This window comes from Silurus meridionalis, chromosome 5 (assembly GCF_014805685.1).
Source record: "Silurus meridionalis isolate SWU-2019-XX chromosome 5, ASM1480568v1, whole genome shotgun sequence".
NCBI classification, from domain to species: domain Eukaryota; kingdom Metazoa; phylum Chordata; class Actinopteri; order Siluriformes; family Siluridae; genus Silurus; species Silurus meridionalis.
In genome coordinates, this window is record NC_060888.1 from 7718814 (window position 1) to 7741595 (window position 22782).

The window sequence follows — 22782 nt, forward strand, 5'->3', positions numbered from 1 at the left end:
TGGCAAAAACACAATTTCTGCTTTAAGGGATAGGACTATTTTTTAGGGGGAACAATGTAAAACGTAATTGACCTGAATTATTTTAACCGTAGTGTTCGAGCATTTTAATGACCAATAGAAAAAATGCATAATAACTGCTATGGTGGAAAAAATGTTATTGTTATTGATGTTTTTATTGATGCTGAACTTGCATTCCATGTATTTCAGGCAAACAGTTTTCTTTGAAATGCATCATGAATGCATTTACTTGCAATTTCATCATGGTAAAGCTATTTTTTGCCTCTGAGAAAATGGCTTGGCTATAGTGAATTCAACTGATGATGCACTTACTGAAAGGACCAATAAAATTATAGGGTATAATACCAGCTTATATGCTCTTGAATATGTGGTTCTGTGTCTGTGACAACACCACATTTGTAGCAGCAGCAGCAGCAGAAACAATGCTTTTTGGTTAATCGTTGGTGAATTTTTTGGTGAAATAAGGATTAATGACTATTGCTTATTATAGTGTTTGTTACTCAAATAAAAAATACACAAAATCAAATTTACATTGTTGTTGTTTTTATTGATGCTTATACAAAAATAAATCATATCATTATTAAATAACACGATAAAATAGAGCAGTGTGTGCATTCATGTCTACAGTAGATGTAAGTAAATGTCCAGCTTTATATATATATATACCACAAATGCGAAGGTATATAAATATATATATGTCTGTCTCTACAGAACATGATGGACAATTGCACCTGCTGATTAAAGATGTTTTAGTGTGTTTTGTTATTATGCACCTTTGGCAAAGCTTCCTCTTTTTGCCAACAGCAGCAAACGTGCACACACACACACACACAGTACACACATGCACACGGAATGTCGCTTGGTGTAGTGCAAGCTGCCACAAAAATCCTTCTCGCAATTTCTGCAGATATTTAGGACACTCATTAAAAGGGTCTTCAGTTGTGTCTTTGGCATATGCTCCTAGTTGAGTTTCGCATTTAATTTGATCTGTCTATTTTTATTTATTATTTTCAACCATTCAAAAAAAATTAATAAAAAAAAAAATTCTGCTTGGTGCTGAATGATGAAAACATTTACTGGAAATCTCTTATAGAAGGGTCAGTGTTAAGTAATGTAGAAACAGACGAGAGAGAAACATCATCATATTGTTATAGGTTTGTGTGGGAAGAGAGGGCACATTTAAAGAGGACTGGAAAGCACAGATGAACATCCTAATGTCTGTTAGAGCACTGTGGTCCATGTGATTCACCAAGCGGGGGCTGAAACTGCAAAGACAGATTTGATTGTGTTTATTCCAGTTTACTATGATTAACATTATTGTTCTATGTGGTTAAATGATCAGATGCATTCATAGTACAATAAAAGCAAAATTCAAGACAGTTTCAATTTACCTGTAAAAACCTTTTATTTGTGAAGGTGTCAATTCAACAAAATGACTCAAAACAATAACTCACAAATCGTTTGTGGCATGGCATTATGCTGTCATATTCATTAAATGAAGAACCTGAATGCTATCAAAGCATGCAAAAAAACTAATTAGTTTTTTGACAGCTACAAATACAGAATAAATGTGTCTTTAACCAAATCCTGTATTATTGACTCTACTGGTGATATGTTAAAAGACAGCATTCATTGGTCCATGGCTAACCAGTAAACATCACTTGCTTTTCATCTTCCTTTTCTCACTTTAGCTATTAGGTGTTTCAGGCAGAGAGAAATCAATCTACAGAGTAATGGTGTGTAATTTCTACCTGGCTTTGACAGGTTTTAGTCAATAAAGTCATTGCCCTGAACACCTCTCTCAGCCTTAGTTACATAACACTAGATACAGCAAAACACAAGTGATCTCGTTTAATGGATGGTGGAATCATGGCTACTGACTCCAAATGAGAAAGGGCACTGGTTATCTAGTTCAATCCCACTCAACTGAATATGACTATTTTAATGTGAGTTACTAGGAAAAACAACTATCCCAGTAGAGTCACTGCAACAAGAAACATCAGCAGCACAGCAGATTTGCTTTCAGTGCTCTTATAGCTAGCCTAGAGGTACAATAAATACACAAGCTGGTATTCAAGCTGAAAATGAAAACTCTGCACACTTGAGCAAAATAGTGAATAAAATATAGTAATGGAATTGTTGCTGTCTGTTTGTAGTTTCAGAAGTTATCTCTGTGTTGCTGTGAATAACCAGGTAACCCTGACTAGGATAATTTTATTTTTTAAACTGTTTAATATAATATAATATATTATATATTTTTGTTTATTTATTTTTTTTTATTTTTTTTTTTGTAAAATGTTATTTCTGTCTCTGCAGCTTTGCATATGCATGACAAATGCTATGTTTTTCTTGTAATAAGCTTGAGACAAGATAATCTTAGCACTTCTAGTGCAAAAATACAAGACACCCCAAGTTATTACTGCTAACTACATTGTGTACTATGAAATGGTAATCAGAGCTGATGATTTGGCAGCTGAATTTTTTTATTTTACATTGATAAACTTGTTTGTATTTAAAGTAAAATAATTAGTTGATAAACTGGGCCGATTTTGATTGATGTGTAGTGTAGAGTGATTGCTAAATGAAAGTAGTGACCTTTTGTGATTAGCTCAATGCTATTACTATGTTTATTACTATGTCCATTTTATCTGCATAGTAATTAACCTTTTGTGATTAACCTTATACCATAGCAAACCCTATAAATAATGTCATTGTTATAAGGTCAAGAAGATAACAATTACTTGTTTTAATTAGGTATTTTAATAAAAATGTGTCAGTATCATAAAATGCACCATAATACAGGCATAGCAGTATTATAATACCATACAAACAGCAACATCCATTTATCACATTTCCTTACCCACATTCCATTACCTTAAATGAATGTAGTAAAGGTAAGTTAATCAACATGTATTTACAGAATACATATACATACATACATAATACATCAATATATTTTCTATATATTAATAAAACATTTTACTAAAAGTTATTAAGCAAGAAATTAATTTCAATTTTAATATTTCATGGTATAGCTTATATGTAAATATTTACTGTAAACAATTAAGGGGAGGGCATATTGCCTTGCTTTTATTAATTCTAGGCTCAGTGGGCTAGTACAGTGTAAACATATTGGTACCTTGCACTATTGAAAACACAGAACTATTTAATAAACCTCTGATTGGTTAGAAAAGGGTTGATTGCATTTTTGAGCAGGTCTGGCAGAGTGCCATCAGTTCATTAATTTTTTATAACCTTAACAAGCAGTTGTATGGTGGATCCTTCACATTAAACTGCAACTGTAATTTTTGATATAGTGAAATTTTCCTCTTTTTAGGTCTCTGTGAAAATCCTGGATAAAGCTGAGAAGGTATCCAGTCTTTTCAGAATGGGTGGTTATAAGGGTGACTTCCTTAAGAAGTCAAGCAAAACATTTTTGTCATTATTATTATTATGAAAAATTAGAAAAAATAAATCCTGGTGAGGGAATGACTTGTTGTAAGCAATAATAGGAACTAAATTGTTCCACGGATATTCCACAATGATAACTGAGACTATTGATGTGTATGACATAATTATCCTTACTAGAAAATGTATGTTGCATAACAGAAATAAAACACTTCCTGATCTGCTATTTTTGAACACTGGGGCTGATTAACACTGAACAATTTGTTCAGGAAAATCTTATTAATGTGTAGCATACTGTTAAAAAAATTAACTATTCTAAAATGTAGGATGTTATTGCAAAAATGTTTTTGTCCTATTAACCTTACGTATATTGATACAACTGGTGTAATCTGGGTTTTTTGTTCAATAAGCCTGAAAAAGTTCACCGTCATTTAATCATAGCACTGCGGTGTAATTAAGATTCATGTATGTTTAAACACTATTAAAATTAAGAAGGTTATTTAATCTAGATCTACAGTAGATTTAATCATCTCATATGTTAAAGTTACATCCTGCTTTATAGCTATTATTCACTTCTCATGAAACCAGTATAAAAGTAATCTAAAACACTAAGGCACCAAAAAAATATCCTCCAATGATTGCTTTATTCTATTCACTTAGCTTCTGACCTGCACTGGTCAAAGTTGATATTTTAAAAGTTTCCATTATGGCATTTTCTGTGTATTTTAGGGTTTCAAAGTGATGTATACTGTAAGTTGTATCAATGGTGAGAAGTCTGTGGTTTGATTATAAGGTTAGAATTTGCAGACAGAAAGTTCTCTAAAAGCACATGCTAGTGAGGAAATTCCCCGCAGTGCATGGCGTCACACTTCCTTATTCTCGTGTCACTTTAATAACCATATCAACAAAACAGAGTCATATCATTTCAGGGTGTTAAACTATCACCATGTATTAGAGATACATCTACAAAAAATAAGATATTTTATTTTCTTATCACTCTTTTTTATCATCAGGATCTGGAACACTCCTAAACGCCACATTTAGCAAATGTACTTCCTTTTTGTAATGTTTTGCATTTAAGTGAAGGAATTTATATTTAGACTTCCTGCTTTAGTGCCGAGTGGTTTCAGAGATACACACTGCTGTTTGATTGTTCCTTCGTGGATATAAGTTTAAATTATCACGATAAATCACTGAAAATTTGTGCTATGGATGGAGGCTCATTATCATCACTGTCAGAGGAGGAATCTTCAAAACAGCTTTCTCTCCCTAAAGAGATCAACGAAGAAAGAACCTCACTTTCACGGTAGGTCATATTTGAGCTGTGCGGTATGTTACTTTTATTCTATTATTATATTTTATATACAAAGTAAACAATTTCCAGACTTTAAATAATTATTTAAAATCATTTGAACTTAGCAATATTTTAGATGTATTTTACCATATGTATTCTTGTCACTTTTGTAAAAGCAGATTAATATTATGACACTGTTGCTAAATGAGATTAGAGGTCAGAAAGTAAATAAAAACATTCCCACACCATTTTTCTAAAACATATTTATGATGTTGGCCACAATTTGATTTTATTCAATCAGAATTCAGCCACAGAAACTTATGGTGATAAAGCTCTCTATATTTTTTTTGGAAAACGTGTCTAGATGTATTCACTTAGATATAACAGTGTGTCACTTAAGTAAATGCACTTCAGTTTTACATATGTATACAGTATATATAAAACAGTGTGTGTGTGTGTGTGTGTGTGTGTGTGTGTGTGTGTGTGTGTGTGTGTGTGTATATTTTTTTTCCTTTGTTCTTTGTTAATTCTATTTAGTTTGGGCAGGAAAGGAAAAAGAGATATGAGAGAAAGAAAATGCTCACATGGGGAAACAGGGCTGATCCTTTAAATAGAGTATATTTATGTCATATGCTTTGAGGTCAAATAAGCTTCAGTCCCTGGTGATCAAGGACTGTGAATTCCAGTACCCACCTAATTCTGAAATCCCCTCTTCTTCTAAATGGTAATTTAGAGTGTTGTGGGAGTTAGGTGTCTCTGCACAGCAAAATATTATGCATTACTGTAACTTGTATGCCTCCTCATTAGATATGAGCTATGAAATCATTCATTATGAACTTTAACAAAAACTTCCTGGAATAGCTATTATGTACTGCATGAGATTTTGATAATGTACGAATATACGCTTTTTTTTTTTTTTACATCATCACCAGTAGTAGAATGTGTGAAATTCATGGCAAGCTTATTACAGTTCGATTTTTAAAGGCCACAAATAAAGGCACCTATAAAATGTTTTGAATTGGTAGCTCTTAAGTTGCTAATCTCTTCAGAGGCAAGCAAACATTCTGAAACAATGTGATATATGCAAAGAAAGGTATCATTGACAGTGGGCATAATTTTAACATACTACTGGTTACTTTGCAAGAAATTACATCAGTAGACAGAAAGATAGCATGTACCCATATTATGAAGCTAATCAGTTCGTTATTGGTGTATATTATTGTATCTTTAGAAGCTGGAGTCCAATGATCTCCAATGATCTTCAATATTGGCTATTTTGATAATCATGTTTTGAATCATAATAACTCCATACAGCACATTCCTGTTTCAACTCAGGATTATAATATGGTTACTTGATTAATTTATTAATAAAATAAATGCTGAATTGCTGATGCATATTTGACAAATAAAATTTTTCTTTACACACTGAACTCTATAAATCCATAGTCAAATGGCAAAATATTTGGATTAGTATCTTGTTCATCTGATTGTTATGCAGGATTGCAATCGAAATAGAATTAAAACAGTATGCAAATATGTGATGCTGCATTTATTTAACAACAACGTTTAATCAACATCAACAGCAAAAGTAAAGCAAAGATTTTATGGTAGCTTAGGCTTACCATGTTATCTAAAATCTAATATTCACTACATATTATATACAAATATAATATTTTCATTAGAAAATAAATTTTAAAAAATTTACTTAGAAAAGGCATTTTGTTGCAATAGCTGTAATGTAATTTCTCTTTTACATTAATCTATCTTTCAAAATGTATTGCAGTCTACCTAGAAATGCATTTTTTAAAATAAACAAATGGAAAATACCCTAAGAAAATGCACATGCGAGTGAATTTGATTGCTTTCCATAAAAAGATATCCTGAAGCACTTTTTATTCAGCTTATAAAACAACAATTTGTCATAGATAACAATTTTGCATTATGTAAAATAAACGTTTCATTTATTTATGTTTCACATTGTTGAACATCCACTGAAAACATGTTACTTCTTGTAATCAATTACATTATAGCAGCAATAAATATTTATTGTCTATGTTGAAATAAGACCAAATATATTATGTAAAGATGGAACGACAAAGTCTTCTGACCTGAAATATTTTCTGTCTGAAAATTAATGAAAGTTACAGCTTTATAATCCTTCTATAAATGTTAAATATGCATGTCCTAGCAGAACACTTCAATACATGAACTACTAAGGTATATGTGTGGATTCCTGTGCTATCCATGTTGCTGTGTAAGTAGTTGCTATAGAAACTACTTACTGAATCATGTGTTATATCAAGCATCTTCAGAATTAAGAATGCAATATTGCTATTGTATAAAGATTGATGATGCTTAGGGTTGAAATTCTTGTGTGCAGACAAGTGGAGGATTTGACCCGAACAGAGAGACTCATGTCTGGAGAGGATCAGTTAACATTAATCACAGAAAGCATGTCTATTACATCTGCAGACCAGGAGAAACTTCAACTACTTAACAAGAACACAGAGCTCCGCAGACTCAACAAAGAGGTACACCAAATTAGCATCCCAACAATCACACACAGTTCAATTTAGTTAGTTTACCACTAATGACAATTTTGTGTGCAGTTTTTTTATTAACACGTACAAAGATGAACATTACTAATTTTTAAAATGCAAAATGATTTGTAGAAATAGCTGTCTTAGGCTACACTGGCTCAGAGTGAGCAAGGATTCCCACAGCAAAGGGAGTTTCATGTTTCGATCTAAAAAAAGGACAGTAGTGAAAAATGGATAGTTTTTCTTTATTTAAATTTTAAAAGCATTCTCTGATTTATTGAGGTATCCTGCTATGCCAGCTGAAATGCTTCCTGCATACATATATACAGCTGATAGTGTGTTGATATATGCTGCAGCAGGATCTCGCTGTGCTAAAATTATTTTTTTCATATTGTGTTGTCTGCTTCCAATCCTTCTTTCATTTTATGGCATCACAAAAGAATAAAATTGGCCTGAGGAAATACAGGGAACAGTTTAGCAGGAGGTCTGAATAAAATTGTGATGCTCACCCTCCTGGATTACACTGATTCTCCAAGGTGTTTGTGTGTGTGTGTGTGTGTGTGTGTGTGTGTGTGTGTGTGTGTGTGTGTCACAGCTTATGAAGCTAAATGAGGACTGGGACCATATCTACCGCAGCACAAGTGCAGGTCTGCAGCAGCGGGTAACAGCTCTAGAGCAAGAAAGTTTGGCCCTCAAGCAACTCAACAGCAGACTCCTGATCAAAGTGGAACATGAACAGGTACACACAGTGTCCAGTACTGTCAGCAGTATCGTGATTACGAGCCCAGTGAGAAAATACAATTATTTTTGCATTATTAGTTTGTTTAAAAGTACCTTAACACTATACTATAGAATTATGCATTATATTTTTACATAGTTTATAGTCAATTTGAAGTAAAAGGGCAGCATAGAATTAGTGACAAATCTTTTTATTGATTCAGTGTCAAATTCTGAGTAAAATTCAAGCATGTAATTTAAATACACAAACAGCATATAACTACTATACCCAACTCATTCATGGCTCAAGCCACTAATGAGCTATCAGAGCTGCTGGTCATGTCACTGCTATATGATCACTGCTATGCAAATAAAGATGCTTGGCCATGAGTGTTTTAGCTAGTGTCTTGGATGACTGTAAAGATTTGTTGTATTTGAAAGGTTGTTAAACCGCCATTCTAGCATCTTAAATTTCCTTGAGCTATAAAATGGGAATTGTTATAAATACAAGTGCCAAGTGTTATGGGTTTTGGCAGAATGTCAGGGCGTGCGAAGTGCAGTCAGTTGATCAGGGGTATTGCACTCAGTGCTTCAGTGACTGGAGCGTGTACGGGGTTCCGTTCAGGCACAGCAACACTTACTGTCGTTTTACTAATTAGGTTTTCTCTTTGCATTATGGAGATCAGGCAGGGTTTGAAACAAAGACTTGTAGATATTGCTTGCAAGACTGGGTGCCTGCAGTAAAAATTACATAATGTAGGAGCTTCTGACTTTTATATATAATGAAATATAAATTACCAGATGATCAGGAATTATAAATATCCCTGCTTTTGCATAGATCCCATATTCTTTTGCAGCATGTAAATACTGACACTGGTACTCAATATAGTGCTGCATGTGCTCACTGTGATTAAAATGTGTGTTTATGTGCAGAATAAAAGTGAATACTATGAACACACACTGATGCAAGAGCTAAAGAAAAATCAGCACCTTCAAGAGTACATCCGCCTCCTAGAGAGCCGTCTTCACCAGACTGATACCCTGAAAGATTGGGCTTTAGGGACCCAGGTGACTTGTTTGGTAGTTGTGTAATCACACACGCATACATTTTTAATCTGGGTATTCATTGGATTACTCATTATTTTCATCTTTACTGTTTTCTTCCTTTTTAGAACATGTTGGGTCCACCAGAAGCACATGTACTGGAGCGAAGTCCCAAATCCTCCACTTACATTGCCACATCACTGGAACTCCGTCACAGGACCCGGTCCAGCCAAACACCCTCCGAGAGCCACGAGAAGCAGAATGATGCCATCAAGGAAGTTCAGGACCTAAAAGAGCAGCTGGAAGCCTTGAGGTGCCAGGTGAGCGAGTATCTTTCAGCAGATTGCAATTTGGAGATAAATTTGTTGACAGATGGGGCTGTGTGAAGGATAAGTGTTTGAAAGATCAGATGGAAGTCTGCTCCCAAATTATATGCCCCTAAATTACACTGCAACCCAAGCTGCAATACACAAATCAAATTTAAGTGGATAGATAGCTCCACCCAGTGGATATGTTCATCAGCCTAGGACATGCTTTTAGTGCTCCTCTGTGAATCACAAAACAGAAGTCTTTATTTTAAGATTAGCATTGGCATTCTAAAGAGCCTCTTCTGAATAGGTCTTCTTAAAATTATTTTTGTACTACTATATTCTTCTTATTTTCAGAGTAATTCAAAACATTTTATTCTTAAATGCAGTTCCTACAGCTACAAAAAATTATGGTGTGATTAATTCAAACAATTAATGGTGCAAGATCATGCGTTTGATATATTTAGCAACGACAAGCTTATAAAAGGTCTCCCCACTGAAAGAATATTTTAATTGAGCTGTAAGGGCCGACACCTCTATTACATTTACACAGCTCAGCTCTATTTAGCCTCATGAACATTGTAACAAATGTGGCAATAAAGAGATAATTGATAAGTTTAAGTTTAATAACTTTGTAGGGTTTACTTCAATAATAATCTCAGTAAGTGCCCTCTACTCTCCAGCTGCAATTAGTAATTATTCTTCGCTACTGATGACAACTTAATATGGCCAGTGACTGGCTAATTGGTTTTCATATAAAAGCCATAAATGAGAACCCATTGCAAATCATATAACAATAAAAATTAATAAACTGAAAACAGAAGTATCACTGACATTAAACCACATGGAAGCATCCATTGGGGCAGGTCAAATATCTTTTAGATTATTATTGTCATACTAAAGTGTGAGCTTCTTTATAATGGCTGTGCAACATCACTACTAATTACAAGCAAGTTACAAATCCTGTCATTGCATACATATAGGCTATGCTGGCGTGTGCCTATAAATTGTAACGTATGAAACCATCCCCACATTAATTTGTGTTTACAATTGTTTTTATTAAAACTGTGCTTCTGTAGAATTTAATTTATGAGATTAATGCACAGACTGAAATAGCTGGCAGTCTTTACCCACAAACACAGGGCAAATCCCTCCTCCTTTAATATTGGAACGCCTTACTAAAGGTTCTTTTTTAGCAGTTTTGTGAATGGTTTTTAATTGAACTCTCCATGGCAAAGGACTGTGTATTATATATAATTTTTTTCAACATAGCTATGCTTCAAAATAGGCATGCTAGCTTTCTATGTTAACACTGACAAGACTTTTTATGAACACTGCAGCAGCATTCCTAATATTGACTTGTTATTATAAAAACAAATAGCAATATATCACAAAAAGTAAATTTTAACATGATCAGTAAGTTTATTCATCAGACTTATTGTTAGCTAACAAGCTGAAAACTTAACTATGCGACTGAAGCTATTATTTTTTTATTTACCAGTACAAAAACCATTATGATATACCATACCACTATATGAAGGACAACTACAGTTATCATTAGCTATTATATGCTGCAATCAACACATTACCACAAAATTATCAAAAAATTCATATAATAACAAGAAAAAAAATAGTTTTACACTGTCTACTCAGTTATTGCCTTTTATACTTTATATGTAGCCAAAGCCATTTATATAACAACACATAGGATGCTACATCCTTGCTCTTTTCTTGATTTGCCACTGTGCAAGTCCTTTTATCTTCAGAAATCACTAAAAAGTATTTTTTTGTTTTTGTTTTTTTTTCCATCTTTATTTAAGACTAAAATTTATGAAGCAGACTATAAAATAGAGCACAAGGACCATGAGCGCATGCTTCAAGAGAACAAGAGACTCCGACGTCGTGAAGGAGAGATGAGGCAGCAGATGGCACTTTTGCAAGAACAGGTGAGTTGAGGAAGATCTACTTAATTGTGTTTTGCCTTGTATTACACTTTCTTGAGATAATTAGACCATGTGCAGAAACTGTTTAAGGGTTCTATACATTTTAACGCAAAATCTGATTCAAGACCTGGCCATTTATTGTGTTAGCTCAGATCAGTTTAAACAAACAAACAAACAAAACTAAATAAACAAAATATTTAATAATACCTCACTTCCAGCAACAATTATTTAAAGGCTACAAATTACAATTTCAGCTTCAATGTTTTGTAGGTTATATGAGAACTTTGACTATATAGTATCAACTTGCTAATTTCTTGCGGATTTTTGACGGAATCTGTAGGTTTATTGACGCAATATAAATTAGGCATGTTAGCTAATTAAGGAAGCTAAGCTAAGGCTAATAAAATCATTTTCACTTAGCCAACATCACTTATGATAGTTAAATGCTTAGCTAACATGAAGGACAAAAGCTCAGTCCAATTATTTCCTCCTAATTGCCTGTATATGCAAATATTGAAAGTCTATTCTTATTGTGAGTCATTAACCCCAAACCTCAGTTCTTGTATCTGGGTGTGAGTAATCAAATGTCACTTTATGATTAAAAAAAAGCTATTTAAGTTTGTTTAGTTGTTTATTCTACACTTAGCATGACAATAGATGCTACAAAAGACCAGTCATAAAATCTATCTCTCAAAATCCTTCGATCAAGAATTTATACATTATACTTAACAAGAATTGTTTTTTATTAACTCAGATTTATATATTGATTAAGTAATATTAACATAAATCATTTAGATTTATAATATTACTATTTTCTAAACAAAACAAGATAAACAAATCAATTAAATAATTACAAAGTAATTACAAATTTACAAATTATAAAATATAAATATAAAAGTTTTAGATAAATTGTGAAAATCATGTTAACTTTCTATATGAATTTGGGATTTAAAGAACCCTTATTAAACTTGTTAAAAATTGTTTTTAACATTGAATTTAGGAAATTAAACATTTTATTATTATTTTTTTACCAGTGGATTAATTTTGTTGAGTTACAGTATTGAAAGTAACATGGTAACCATTTTTTTAATATGTTTCTTGTCATAGAGCTAATAGATACACAAATATTATTTCTTCGAATATTTGCAACTAAAATACAAAATTACAAAGTGATGATTACTTACAAATACTTATGAACTAAATTAGTTCGTTTTGATTTTTTGCTGTTTAAGTGGCTTAATATTATTAAGTAACAGGGTGGAGTAACATGGTAGCAGATACACAAAATGTACTCATAATAATATTAATAATTTAGAATAAAAACAATATCTTTTTAAATAATCTTTATAGTAGAATCATTTTTAAATATTGAATCATTTTAAGTATAATAAAAACAAAAAGAAAAGAAAAACACAAAGTGCACTTAACTTTCTTCTTTCCATGATCTTTTCAAGACATTTGGGTGATACAGACCCCTGCTAAACATAAGGAATATTCCAATATGTTAATATGCTCAGGAGACAGGGTTTAATGTACATTTAGTGTAAAATGTAACATTTTCAAAAGCACCATTTTTGAATATTGCATAATTATAATATTTGAATAACCATATTTTAAAGCAGAGGTACAGTGCAGTCATGGTGGGATGGGACAGGCAATAATGCTGTTTTTTTAAATACTGTAGTGATGTTTTTGTTTCACTTTATTTATCTAATACATGCAGATAGGTTGTGTAGCATTTAAGGGTGTCTTTTGCAATTATTGAAGCACAAATTTTATGACTTAGAATTTAGTGGGACATAAATGGTACCCCAGTCAATGAATCTCCCTTATACTGCATTATTTGTATCATACATAATGATTTAAACATGATTCTTGTGTTATGCTTCTATCCAGCTGAAGGTATATGAGGATGACTTCCACAAGGAACGCTCAGATAAGCAGCTCCTTCAGCGGCTTTTGATGAAGAAAGCTCCAGCAGGGCAGGAGCCAGCACTAATCCACCGCTGTAATAATGACCAAGAAAGACCAAGAGGAGAGAGGAGAAGAATAAGAGAAGAACAAAGAGCAGCTTTCATGTGTCCGAAACATTGTGAGAACCCTGTGCACCTGGAGTACAAATAAGACATACAAATCCAGCTCTAAATGTGATTTAATTGAAGGCTATGTGCTAAATTTGTTGCTATTTTTGGTTATTCTTTTTACACATTTATCAGTGTATTTAGTTTTTGTCTTTAGCACGCCAAATAAATAAAAACAGTTACATCCAAAAATTAATAAAAAAAAAAGACACGTCAATTAAACACCATTGGCGTCAGTGATTTGCCTCTAGAGGCCGCTCTTGTACTCTATAAGGCAACACGAAAACTTTCGGTAGGGATTTTTGCCGATTTAACCAAAACTCCCTCACACACACATACACACGTTTACACCTGTTTACAGGTTGAGCGTAAAAAGATTCTGATTCTATCTGCAACTATGTTACACACTGTCAGCATAAAATAATTTTAAGAACGTATTTAAAAAAGTATGTATCCAAGGCATTTTATTTAGTTTTGTTTGTTTTTATTGTATATACTTTTATTATGCTTAAATTGTATAACTTTCCTTTATAAAAAGTAATAAATGGTAATAAATGACATTTTGTATTAAAAAAATATACCAGTTTAACTGATTTCTGTTTTTTTCGTTGTGATATCATGCAGTCCTGATTATAACAATATTCTTATGGAGATTCTGAAATGTAGGTTGCTCATTTGGAGACATTTTAGGAAAATCAGATGCTGTAGGGTGAGGAGGGTGCTGCCAGAGCTCCGATTAATGTGAAAGGTGTTCATCAGGTTTTGAGGTCAGAGCTCTATAGCAGGCTTAACTTTAAACTTATGTCCTAATTGTGTTAACTTTGTGCACAGGGGCATTGTCATGTTAGAACAGGTTTGGGTCTCCTACTGAAGAGAAAATCTTTGTTTTCAAGTTTTCACATTTTCTAAGACATCTTATACAATTGCATGTTAACATTACATGGAAGATCTAGAAAAGTCCGGTTTCCCAATGCTATTGTATATGTACAGTAAAAAAATAAAATAAATTATATATATATATATATATATATATATATATATATATATATATATATATATATATATATATATATATCATGTTTTTGTCTGCTTAACAGAAGTGAACAGAAGTGAAAATACAATTCTCTCATACTGACCACTGGCTGTTCAACATGTCACTTCGTGGAAAAAAGTTCTTCAAAAGATTTGAAAATTTTTAATTGTTGCTCTGCACAAAAATGGCCTCGGCTATAAAAAGGTTAGTAAAACCCTGAAACTGAGTTACCACAAAATGGCCAGGGACATACAGAGGTTTTTCCAAGACGCCATCCCTTTAGAAACTGGGCTGAACGGTAGTTTTCCAACATAATAACCGTTCCATAAATACATTTCCAACAATAATAACTCCAAACACACCACCAAGATGACAATTGCCTTGCTGAGAAAGCTGAAGGTGAAGTTGATGGAGCTGCCAAGTACGTCTCCAGACCTGAATGCAATTGAGCACCTGTGGGACATCCTCACTTACGGTGTACTCACTTTTGTTGGCAGTTATTTTGACAATAATGAATGTATGTTGAGTTATTTTTAGAGGACAGTAAATCTGTACTGCTAAACAAGCTGCATGTTGACTACTCTAAAATACAGGTGCATCTCAATAAATTAGAAGATCATTAAAAATGTTATGTATTTTAGTAATTCAATACAAAAAGTGAAACTTGAATAATATATTGATTCATCACACACAGACTGATATATTTCAAGTGTTTATTTCTTTTCATTTTGATGGTTATGGCTTACAGCTAATTTAAACCCAAAAATCAGTATCTCAGATGGTGTTCGTCCACTGTGTTTTATCAAGTCTGTAACACATAATACATTACCGCTAAATTGAAACCCCCAAGCTAGCTAAATTAACAAAAAACAACACAGTGGATTCACGTTTATTATTATATTTAGAAAATATAATATAGAAAAAGTTTTTATGCCGGTTGTATCATTTTTTGTTGTTGTTGTATTTATCCGTCACACCTTGAAGGGCAGTCCGTGAAAATATTGTCCGACATTAATCTGGTCCATGGCGCAAAAAAGGTTGGGGACCACTGCATTAAATGAACATACTTTCCAGAAGGCCAACAATTTACAAAAAAAAATTTTTTTGATTGGTCTTATGAAGTACTCTAATTTTTTATTTATTTTTTTAATTGGTAGGTTTTTGTTAAATGTGATCCAAAATCATAAAAATTAATAGAAATAGACACTTGAAATATTACAGTCTGTGTGTGATGAATCTATATAATATATGAGTTTAACATTTTGTAACGAATTACTAAAATTAATAAAATTTTTAATGGCATTCTAATTTATTAAAATGCACCTCTCCCCCCAACCTATATATATATATATATATATATATATATATATATATATATATATATATATATATATATACAAAAGTTTGGACACACCTTCTCATTCAAAGAGTTTTCTTTATTTTCATGACTATGAAAATTGTAGAGTCACACTGAAGGCATCAAGGGCTATTTGACCAAGAAGGAGAGTGATGGGGTGCTGCGCCAGATGACCTGGCCTCCACAGTCACCGGACCTGAACCCAATCGAGATGGTTTAGGGGTGAGCTGGACCGCAGAGTGAAGGCAAAGGGCCAACAAGTGCCAAGCATCTCTCGGGAAACTCCTTCAAGACTGTTGGAAGACCATTTCAGGTGACTACCTCTTGAAGCTCATCAAGAGAATGCCAAAAGTGTGCAAAGCAGTAATCAAAGCAAAAGGTGGCTACTTTGAAGAACCTAGAATATGACATTTTTCAGTTGTTTCACACTTTTTTGTTATGTATATAATTCCACGTGTTAATTCATAGTTTTGATGCCTTCAGTGTGAATCTACAATTTTCATAGTCATGAAAATAAAGAAAACTCTTTGAATGAGAAGGTGTGTCCAAACTTTTGGTCTGTACTGTATATATATATATATATATATATATATATATATATATATATATATATATATATATATATATATAAAGCACACACACTTCATAAATTATATGAAATACTGCCATTGATTGCCATCTTCAATATTTTTACAAGGCCACAAATGCAGGCAGTATTACCACAATTAATTTGTCAGAACTCTCAGATCTTATCTAGTGAAACCCAACACAATTTCATAATCTTTTATTTACTTTTTCGCTGAGGTTATGCACTGTGAATAATCTGTAAAATCTTACACAAATAGTCTACTGAAATGATGTGTGAGCTACTGTTACATTTGTATCATGCCCAAACAAAAAACTATATTTGGAGAGGTTTCCTATGCAATCTAAAATGCCCGTGGTGTCTTTTTTGATGAGGTAAGAATCACACAGCACACAGAATGGCGCATACATTCTTCTTTTATTTAATGCAGATAACAGACAAGTATATATATATATATATATATATATATATATATATATATATATATATATATATATATATATATATATATATATACAAACACACTGGAAAAAACCTAAGCTAAACTTCTGATTGGGTAAAAAGACATGGTAGCCAGAGATGTGTGAGCCCAAATAAAGACATTCCTTATACCTTACCTACTCGCATCATAAAGATCCTATAGAACAAACAACATAGGGATGTGTTTAGAGAACTAGTGTGAGGTGGCAAAAATGAGTTAATTTTTTACTTTTTAAGTTAACCAACTTCCTTGTTACAATGTCAGTTGTGAAACGCGCTATAGAAATGAACGTGAACTTGAGCTTTAAACAATGAAAAACATGCTAGGTTATTGAACTGTCATCGAAAGCAAAGACATATAGAACAAACTTCCACGTTTTTTCCCCTAATAAACAACACACACATTTTTCTTGAAAGCTTGCTTCCTTGTGACTTGTCACTGACTTGACTTGTCATTTGCTTGTCATTGAGGTTATGCACTGTATGGAACAATGCAGTGGTAACAGGAATAATCTGTAAAATCTGACACAAATAGTCTACTGAAATGATGTGTGAGCTACTGTTACATTTGTATTATGCCTGAACATAAAATGTATATTTGGAAAGGTTGCCCATGTGATCTATGATGCCAATAGTGTCTTTTCTGATCTAAACCTAAACTATGACATTTCCTGATACGGTAAGAAGTCATTGTTTGCTAGGTTATTGTCATCGAAAACAAAGACATATGAAAAAAACTTCCCTGTTTTTCCCCTGATTAACAATACATACACTTTTCTTGAAAGTTTGCTTCCTTGTGCATTATAAAGTCCCTTGGGTCATTACTTTCTTAACCAAGCATTGACCAGAAAAATGGTGTCATACCTATAGTGTGTATCCACTTTAATTCAACCAAAGTGCACTCATTTCAACTTCATTTTGATATATATGTATTGTTGTCAGTGAACATTTATACACTGCAAAAGCTCCTAATATGTTAATACCACATTTCTTGTAATAATACAGTGACAACTTGTGTATAACGATAAGCTATTATATAGTATATTAATTATAAATAAATGGAGTTTCCAACTATGTACATATAAAACATTTAATTGTTGCAAAAGCAGAATTAGGAACAAGTGTTAAATACATTTTACATATTTATTTAGGTATTTGTTTGTTTTTATTTGTTTATTCGCTTGTTTGTTATTGTTGCATATGCTGTTTTATCAATTCACAAATAAAATGGCATTTCATCCATTTAATCAAGTGATACAGCAAGATAGTGTTGATCAGATATGTGCTGTTGCTGTAATTTTGCATTACATTTTATGAAGCTAATTTTTACTGTCATTTTAATTCATCTTTATGAGCACTTTGCTATTAAACAGTGACATAGATAGTGTCAAAAGTTATGCAACATGTGACAAGAGTTTTAACAAAAGACACATGACTGATAGTCACATGACATACACTGAGAAATTCCAAAATCTGGCATGTTGATCAGACTTCATCTGTCATATTATTTAGATTTCCAGAAATCTGTCATTGTAAGTGTTTATCTTTTACCAAACAGTCTGTAGATGGCACCATAGAACACCTGTCTGTTCTGAAGTGGGGGTTTTTTGATTGTTTTGTTTAATAGATGCTACGTGCAGTTAGTCCTGCTTCTCTGAAAACCTGAATACTTCTTTCTTTTCAGAGCTGTTTATAACAGGAAATGCCGCTTTGAAAATCCGTTCAGTTTCTCACTTCCCTCTAATGTTCCACCCTCCAACTCCACCTCTACAGAATAATTTTTAAAAAATGACATCATATTTGATAAACACCCATTAAACCTTAAAGTTTTTTGGCATGGATCCAAAACTACTGTGACGTTTTATTGCAGGAAATTCCTGATTTTTTTACAGTGTATGTATATAAGACTAAGGAGTTCTGCAGTTGACAGCAAGTTCCAGCTGAGACATCAGTCAGTCTTACCAGGTAGTAGAGCTTTGCTTTCTAAATCTTCCCTCTGTGGTGATATGACTGAATATGTTATATTGTTTATCCTTTTGGTCTGCACTGCATTGCTTTTCACTTTAAATTATAGTCCTATGTGCCTTTTTAATGTCAAAAATTGTGACCTTTATTATAAAAAGTTAGTATTTATTTACAAAAGACAGTCATTTAGTGTTATGTATTCAAACTAGCATGAGATTGCTCCTATAACAATCTGATATAAAAGGTATTTTGGGGAACTTTTTTCTTTTCTCCAACACAGTGCCATGGATTGTACCAGTGTTGAAGCCAGTGGTTCTCCACCCATTTGAGCAATATTAAAGTATTTTCCCATTAAGCTACTCAGTAGGAACAGGTTTTGGCAACCAAAGACTTCTGTGGCACTGCATAAACAGTCAAGAATAAATTTGCTCTGAAAGAGTGTTGGTTGTTGGGGTGAACAAAATGTCTTGGTCAGGGATTGTTAAACGTTTTTCTTGCTCTTTATTTCTCTATTAATGCTCTCTCTCTCTCTCTCTCTCTCTCTCTCTCTCTCTCTTTATCACTCTCTAGAGGCCTACACTGAATAAAAGCAGACTTTTCCATCATCAAAACAGACATATCTCTACAATCTTCAAGCCCTTCAGGAACAAAAATAAAGCAAAACGCTTATATCAACCCCTGAACAACGAAAGACCTTCACAATCATCTACAATCATGGGAATCGAGAAAGCAGAAGTTCAGACTCTGTACGAGAAGCAGGGCTATGTGACCAGCATTCCTATACTCAGCCCTGAGGAGCTGCAGGAAGCCAGAGATGCCTTTGCTGAGCTGGAGAGAAAATTAGGTGAGTCCATAATTCTACTTCAGTGGGCAAACAAAAATGAAGATAAATATATAATTATAATAATGACTTTAATTTACACTAAATTAGGCTTTTTTTTATTTCTAGAAACTGTTATACGTATTTTAATGCCGCCTGTTTACAATAAAAATAAACAGCATCTTTAAGCATGAAGTAATTTGTGGAAAAAACACATCTATTCACAATAATTTTTTTGCTCTAATGCCAATTATAACTGGATCTCACAATGACACTAGATATCTTAGTCTCCATGTTGTTCTCCTCGTTAAATATTATAGCTGCACATTTCCTTTGATAAACTATTTACTCTACATTTCATTTTAGGTGAGGATTACACTTCATACAGCTTGCACAATGTCCATATGAAGTATGACTGGGTAATGGCACTAACCAAACACCCAAGAGTTCTTGAAGTGATCACTGCAGTCCTGGGTCCTGATGTTCTCCTGCTGGACTCACGCTTCATCTGCAAATACCCAGTCTCACGCAAGACTCAAGGAAGAAAAGATATCATTCCACAAAACCAAGAGAATGAAGGCCAAAAGAACAAATCTGATAAAGAAAATGGGCTTCCATATGTGGCCTGGCATCAGGATATGAAGTAGGTGATTTTACATGCTTGAGTAGAATTATTTGCTGTAAAATAAAGCTTGGAGCCATGTTTTATTTATGTCTTGTTTGCGTGGGCATAGGTATTGGGGACTTGATGGAGGGCCAGTTGTCTCTGTCTGGCTTGCTTTGGATGACTCCCAGGAAGAAAATGGTGCCCTGCAGGTCATTCCAGGTACATTAGTGCCCCCTAAGAAATTAATATACACCTCTGTTCTTTTTTCAATTTTTTTCCACTTTAAATGTTTTGGTTGCAAGGTCTCTAACTACAGCTATAGCTAAGTCAGTTCAGAAATATACTTTTACTTATGTTTTTATACCTTAATTATCTGCTAAAAATAAATGCTTCTTTCCGTCTGACCAAGCATAAACTTGGAGAACAAGCTGCCAGGTAAATACCACTGTAGGAAAGGTATGAATCTTAGGTTGTGTGTGGTTTTTTTTATTTTTTATTATTTACCAGGAAGTCACTGCTCCGGCCTTTTGCCCCATCGCCAAGCAAAGTGTGCAGGCAACATGCTGACTGTTAATCAAGAAATCCCAGAGGAGCTTGTCGAGAAAGAGAAGTCTTTGCTCTGCCCCCTTTTTGCAGGGCAAATGTCTGTAAGCATTTACACGTGCATTATTTATATTTTATGACTGAAATAACATTAGGCAATATAAATGGCAGAACTTCAGTTATCAGCATATTTTTATCAAATGTTGAATGTATATCAAGTTTGAATTTCAAGATTCCAAGAAGTTCTGTGATATTGTCATGTGCAGATCCACGATGGACTCCTGGTGCATGCAAGTGATCCCAACACATCAGGAAAGAGGCGATGTGGCTTTGTGATTCGTTATGTTCCTACTGCAGCTTATCCAATTCAGGTGAGAATTCCAGCAAACAGTACACATCGGTAATACAGTCTTCAGTCTGGTAATACAATCTTCAATATAGTAACATCCTCTTTGCATTCTGGACAGGATCTGGAACGCCCAAGGCAATTCCATGCAACAGTAGTGGTTAGTGGACATGATAAGTATAACCACTTCTCAAGCCAAAAGCTTGTGATTTAACCTGTTAGCATGCACCCTGGCTTTTGGTTTACAGTTGAAAATGACCTACCTAAATTTAAATGGTAACATTGACTGGAAAGAGTCTTTGGAAAGAAAACACTATTCATCAATCAGAGTTGACAATGCTCCAAAAGATAATGTTATATTACCCTGGATATATCTTTTACTGCAATGAATGTGTTTTGAGTTTTTTATATATGAAATCAGTCCTGAAGCCATTAAATCGATACTAGAGCTGTCCAGAAAAATAATGCAAATGTGTATAATGTATCTGAAATGTATGGAAATGTTCTTATTTTCCTAATGATATATCAAAAGTCCACAGTGGTTGATAATTTATGTACTGTTTGGTTAAATCTTTATATTACTTGAAATGCCTAATAAATATGAATGTCAGTCACCTGTGTGTATAACAATTCATTGTGTGTATAACATTTTACACAGCATTAGGACTTAGGACACATATCAAAAAGTCTGTGCAAACCTGTCCATCACACCCATATGTGGATTTTCCACAAACCTTTGGAAACAGAGTTTAAAAAGTTAGAAGCACACATTTGTCTATGATGTTTCTGCGAACAGTAGGCTAGTGTAGTTTAGACTGTAACTAAGAGACTGAACTAAGAGACCCAAACCTGATCCTATATAACAATGTCCTGGTGCAAAAAAGAGGTCCATATGGACATGGTTTGACAAGGGTGGAGTGAAAAGCTCAATTGTCCTTCACAGAGCCCTGACCTTAACCTCACTTAACACCTTTGGGTGAGAACAGACATGGCAAGAAAGTTACTGGGAGTTTTGGAAAAAAATCAATTGGATCCTTGTGAAATTAAACACACACACACACACTCACACACATACAGAGGTGGCAAAAGTACACACATCCATTACTTAAGTAGAAGTACAGATACTCATGTTTTAAAATACTCGGGTAAAAGTTGAGGTACTGATTATACCTTTTTACTTAAGTGAAAGTAAAGAAGTCTTGGCTCTGACATGTACTTAAGTAAAAAGTAGTTATTACTTCTACCCATTTTAGCTGTTAACTGGACCTCACATCATATTCATATTATTTATATATATATATATATATATATATATATATATATATATATATATATATATATATATATATAGAGAGAGAGAGAGAGAGAGAGAGAGAGAGAGAGAGAGAGATAGATAGATAGATAGATAGATAGATAGATAGATAGATAGATAGATAGATAGATAGATAGATAGATAGATAGATAGATAGATAGATAGAACTTTATTGTTATTGCACAGTACAGGTTCACAGCAACGAAATGCAGTTTGGCATCTACCAGAAGTGCAAAAATAGCAATCGTGCAAATAGTGCAGATAAATATGTATCATATGTACAGCATGTGATATATTTGTAAGCATATGTACAGTGATTAAATATAAAGGCTATAACAGTGCAGAGATGTGTGGACATCATTAAGAGCCTTTGCTATGTT

The 22782-nt window shown here is 33.3% G+C and overlaps 2 protein-coding genes across 2 annotated transcripts; both read left to right on the top strand.

Moving 5' to 3' along the window:
• Window positions 1-4339: 4339 nt before the first annotated feature.
• Window positions 4340-13942, top strand: si:ch211-153b23.7 (TNFAIP3-interacting protein 3). Its single transcript, XM_046848802.1, has 7 exons — window positions 4340-4732; window positions 7101-7251; window positions 7856-7999; window positions 8911-9045; window positions 9150-9341; window positions 11150-11275; window positions 13169-13942. Exons 1-7 carry the CDS (start codon window positions 4635-4637, stop codon window positions 13394-13396), a joined length of 1074 nt encoding a protein of 357 aa, XP_046704758.1. The 5' UTR covers window positions 4340-4634; the 3' UTR covers window positions 13397-13942.
• A 4689-nt stretch (window positions 13943-18631) lies between these two features.
• Window positions 18632-21704, top strand: zgc:174917 (uncharacterized protein LOC565650 homolog). Its single transcript, XM_046849895.1, has 7 exons — window positions 18632-18774; window positions 19345-19618; window positions 19961-20237; window positions 20329-20420; window positions 20709-20848; window positions 21011-21115; window positions 21212-21704. Exons 2-7 carry the CDS (start codon window positions 19489-19491, stop codon window positions 21302-21304), a joined length of 837 nt encoding a protein of 278 aa, XP_046705851.1. The 5' UTR covers window positions 18632-18774; window positions 19345-19488; the 3' UTR covers window positions 21305-21704.
• The last annotated feature ends 1078 nt before the right edge of the window (window positions 21705-22782 follow it).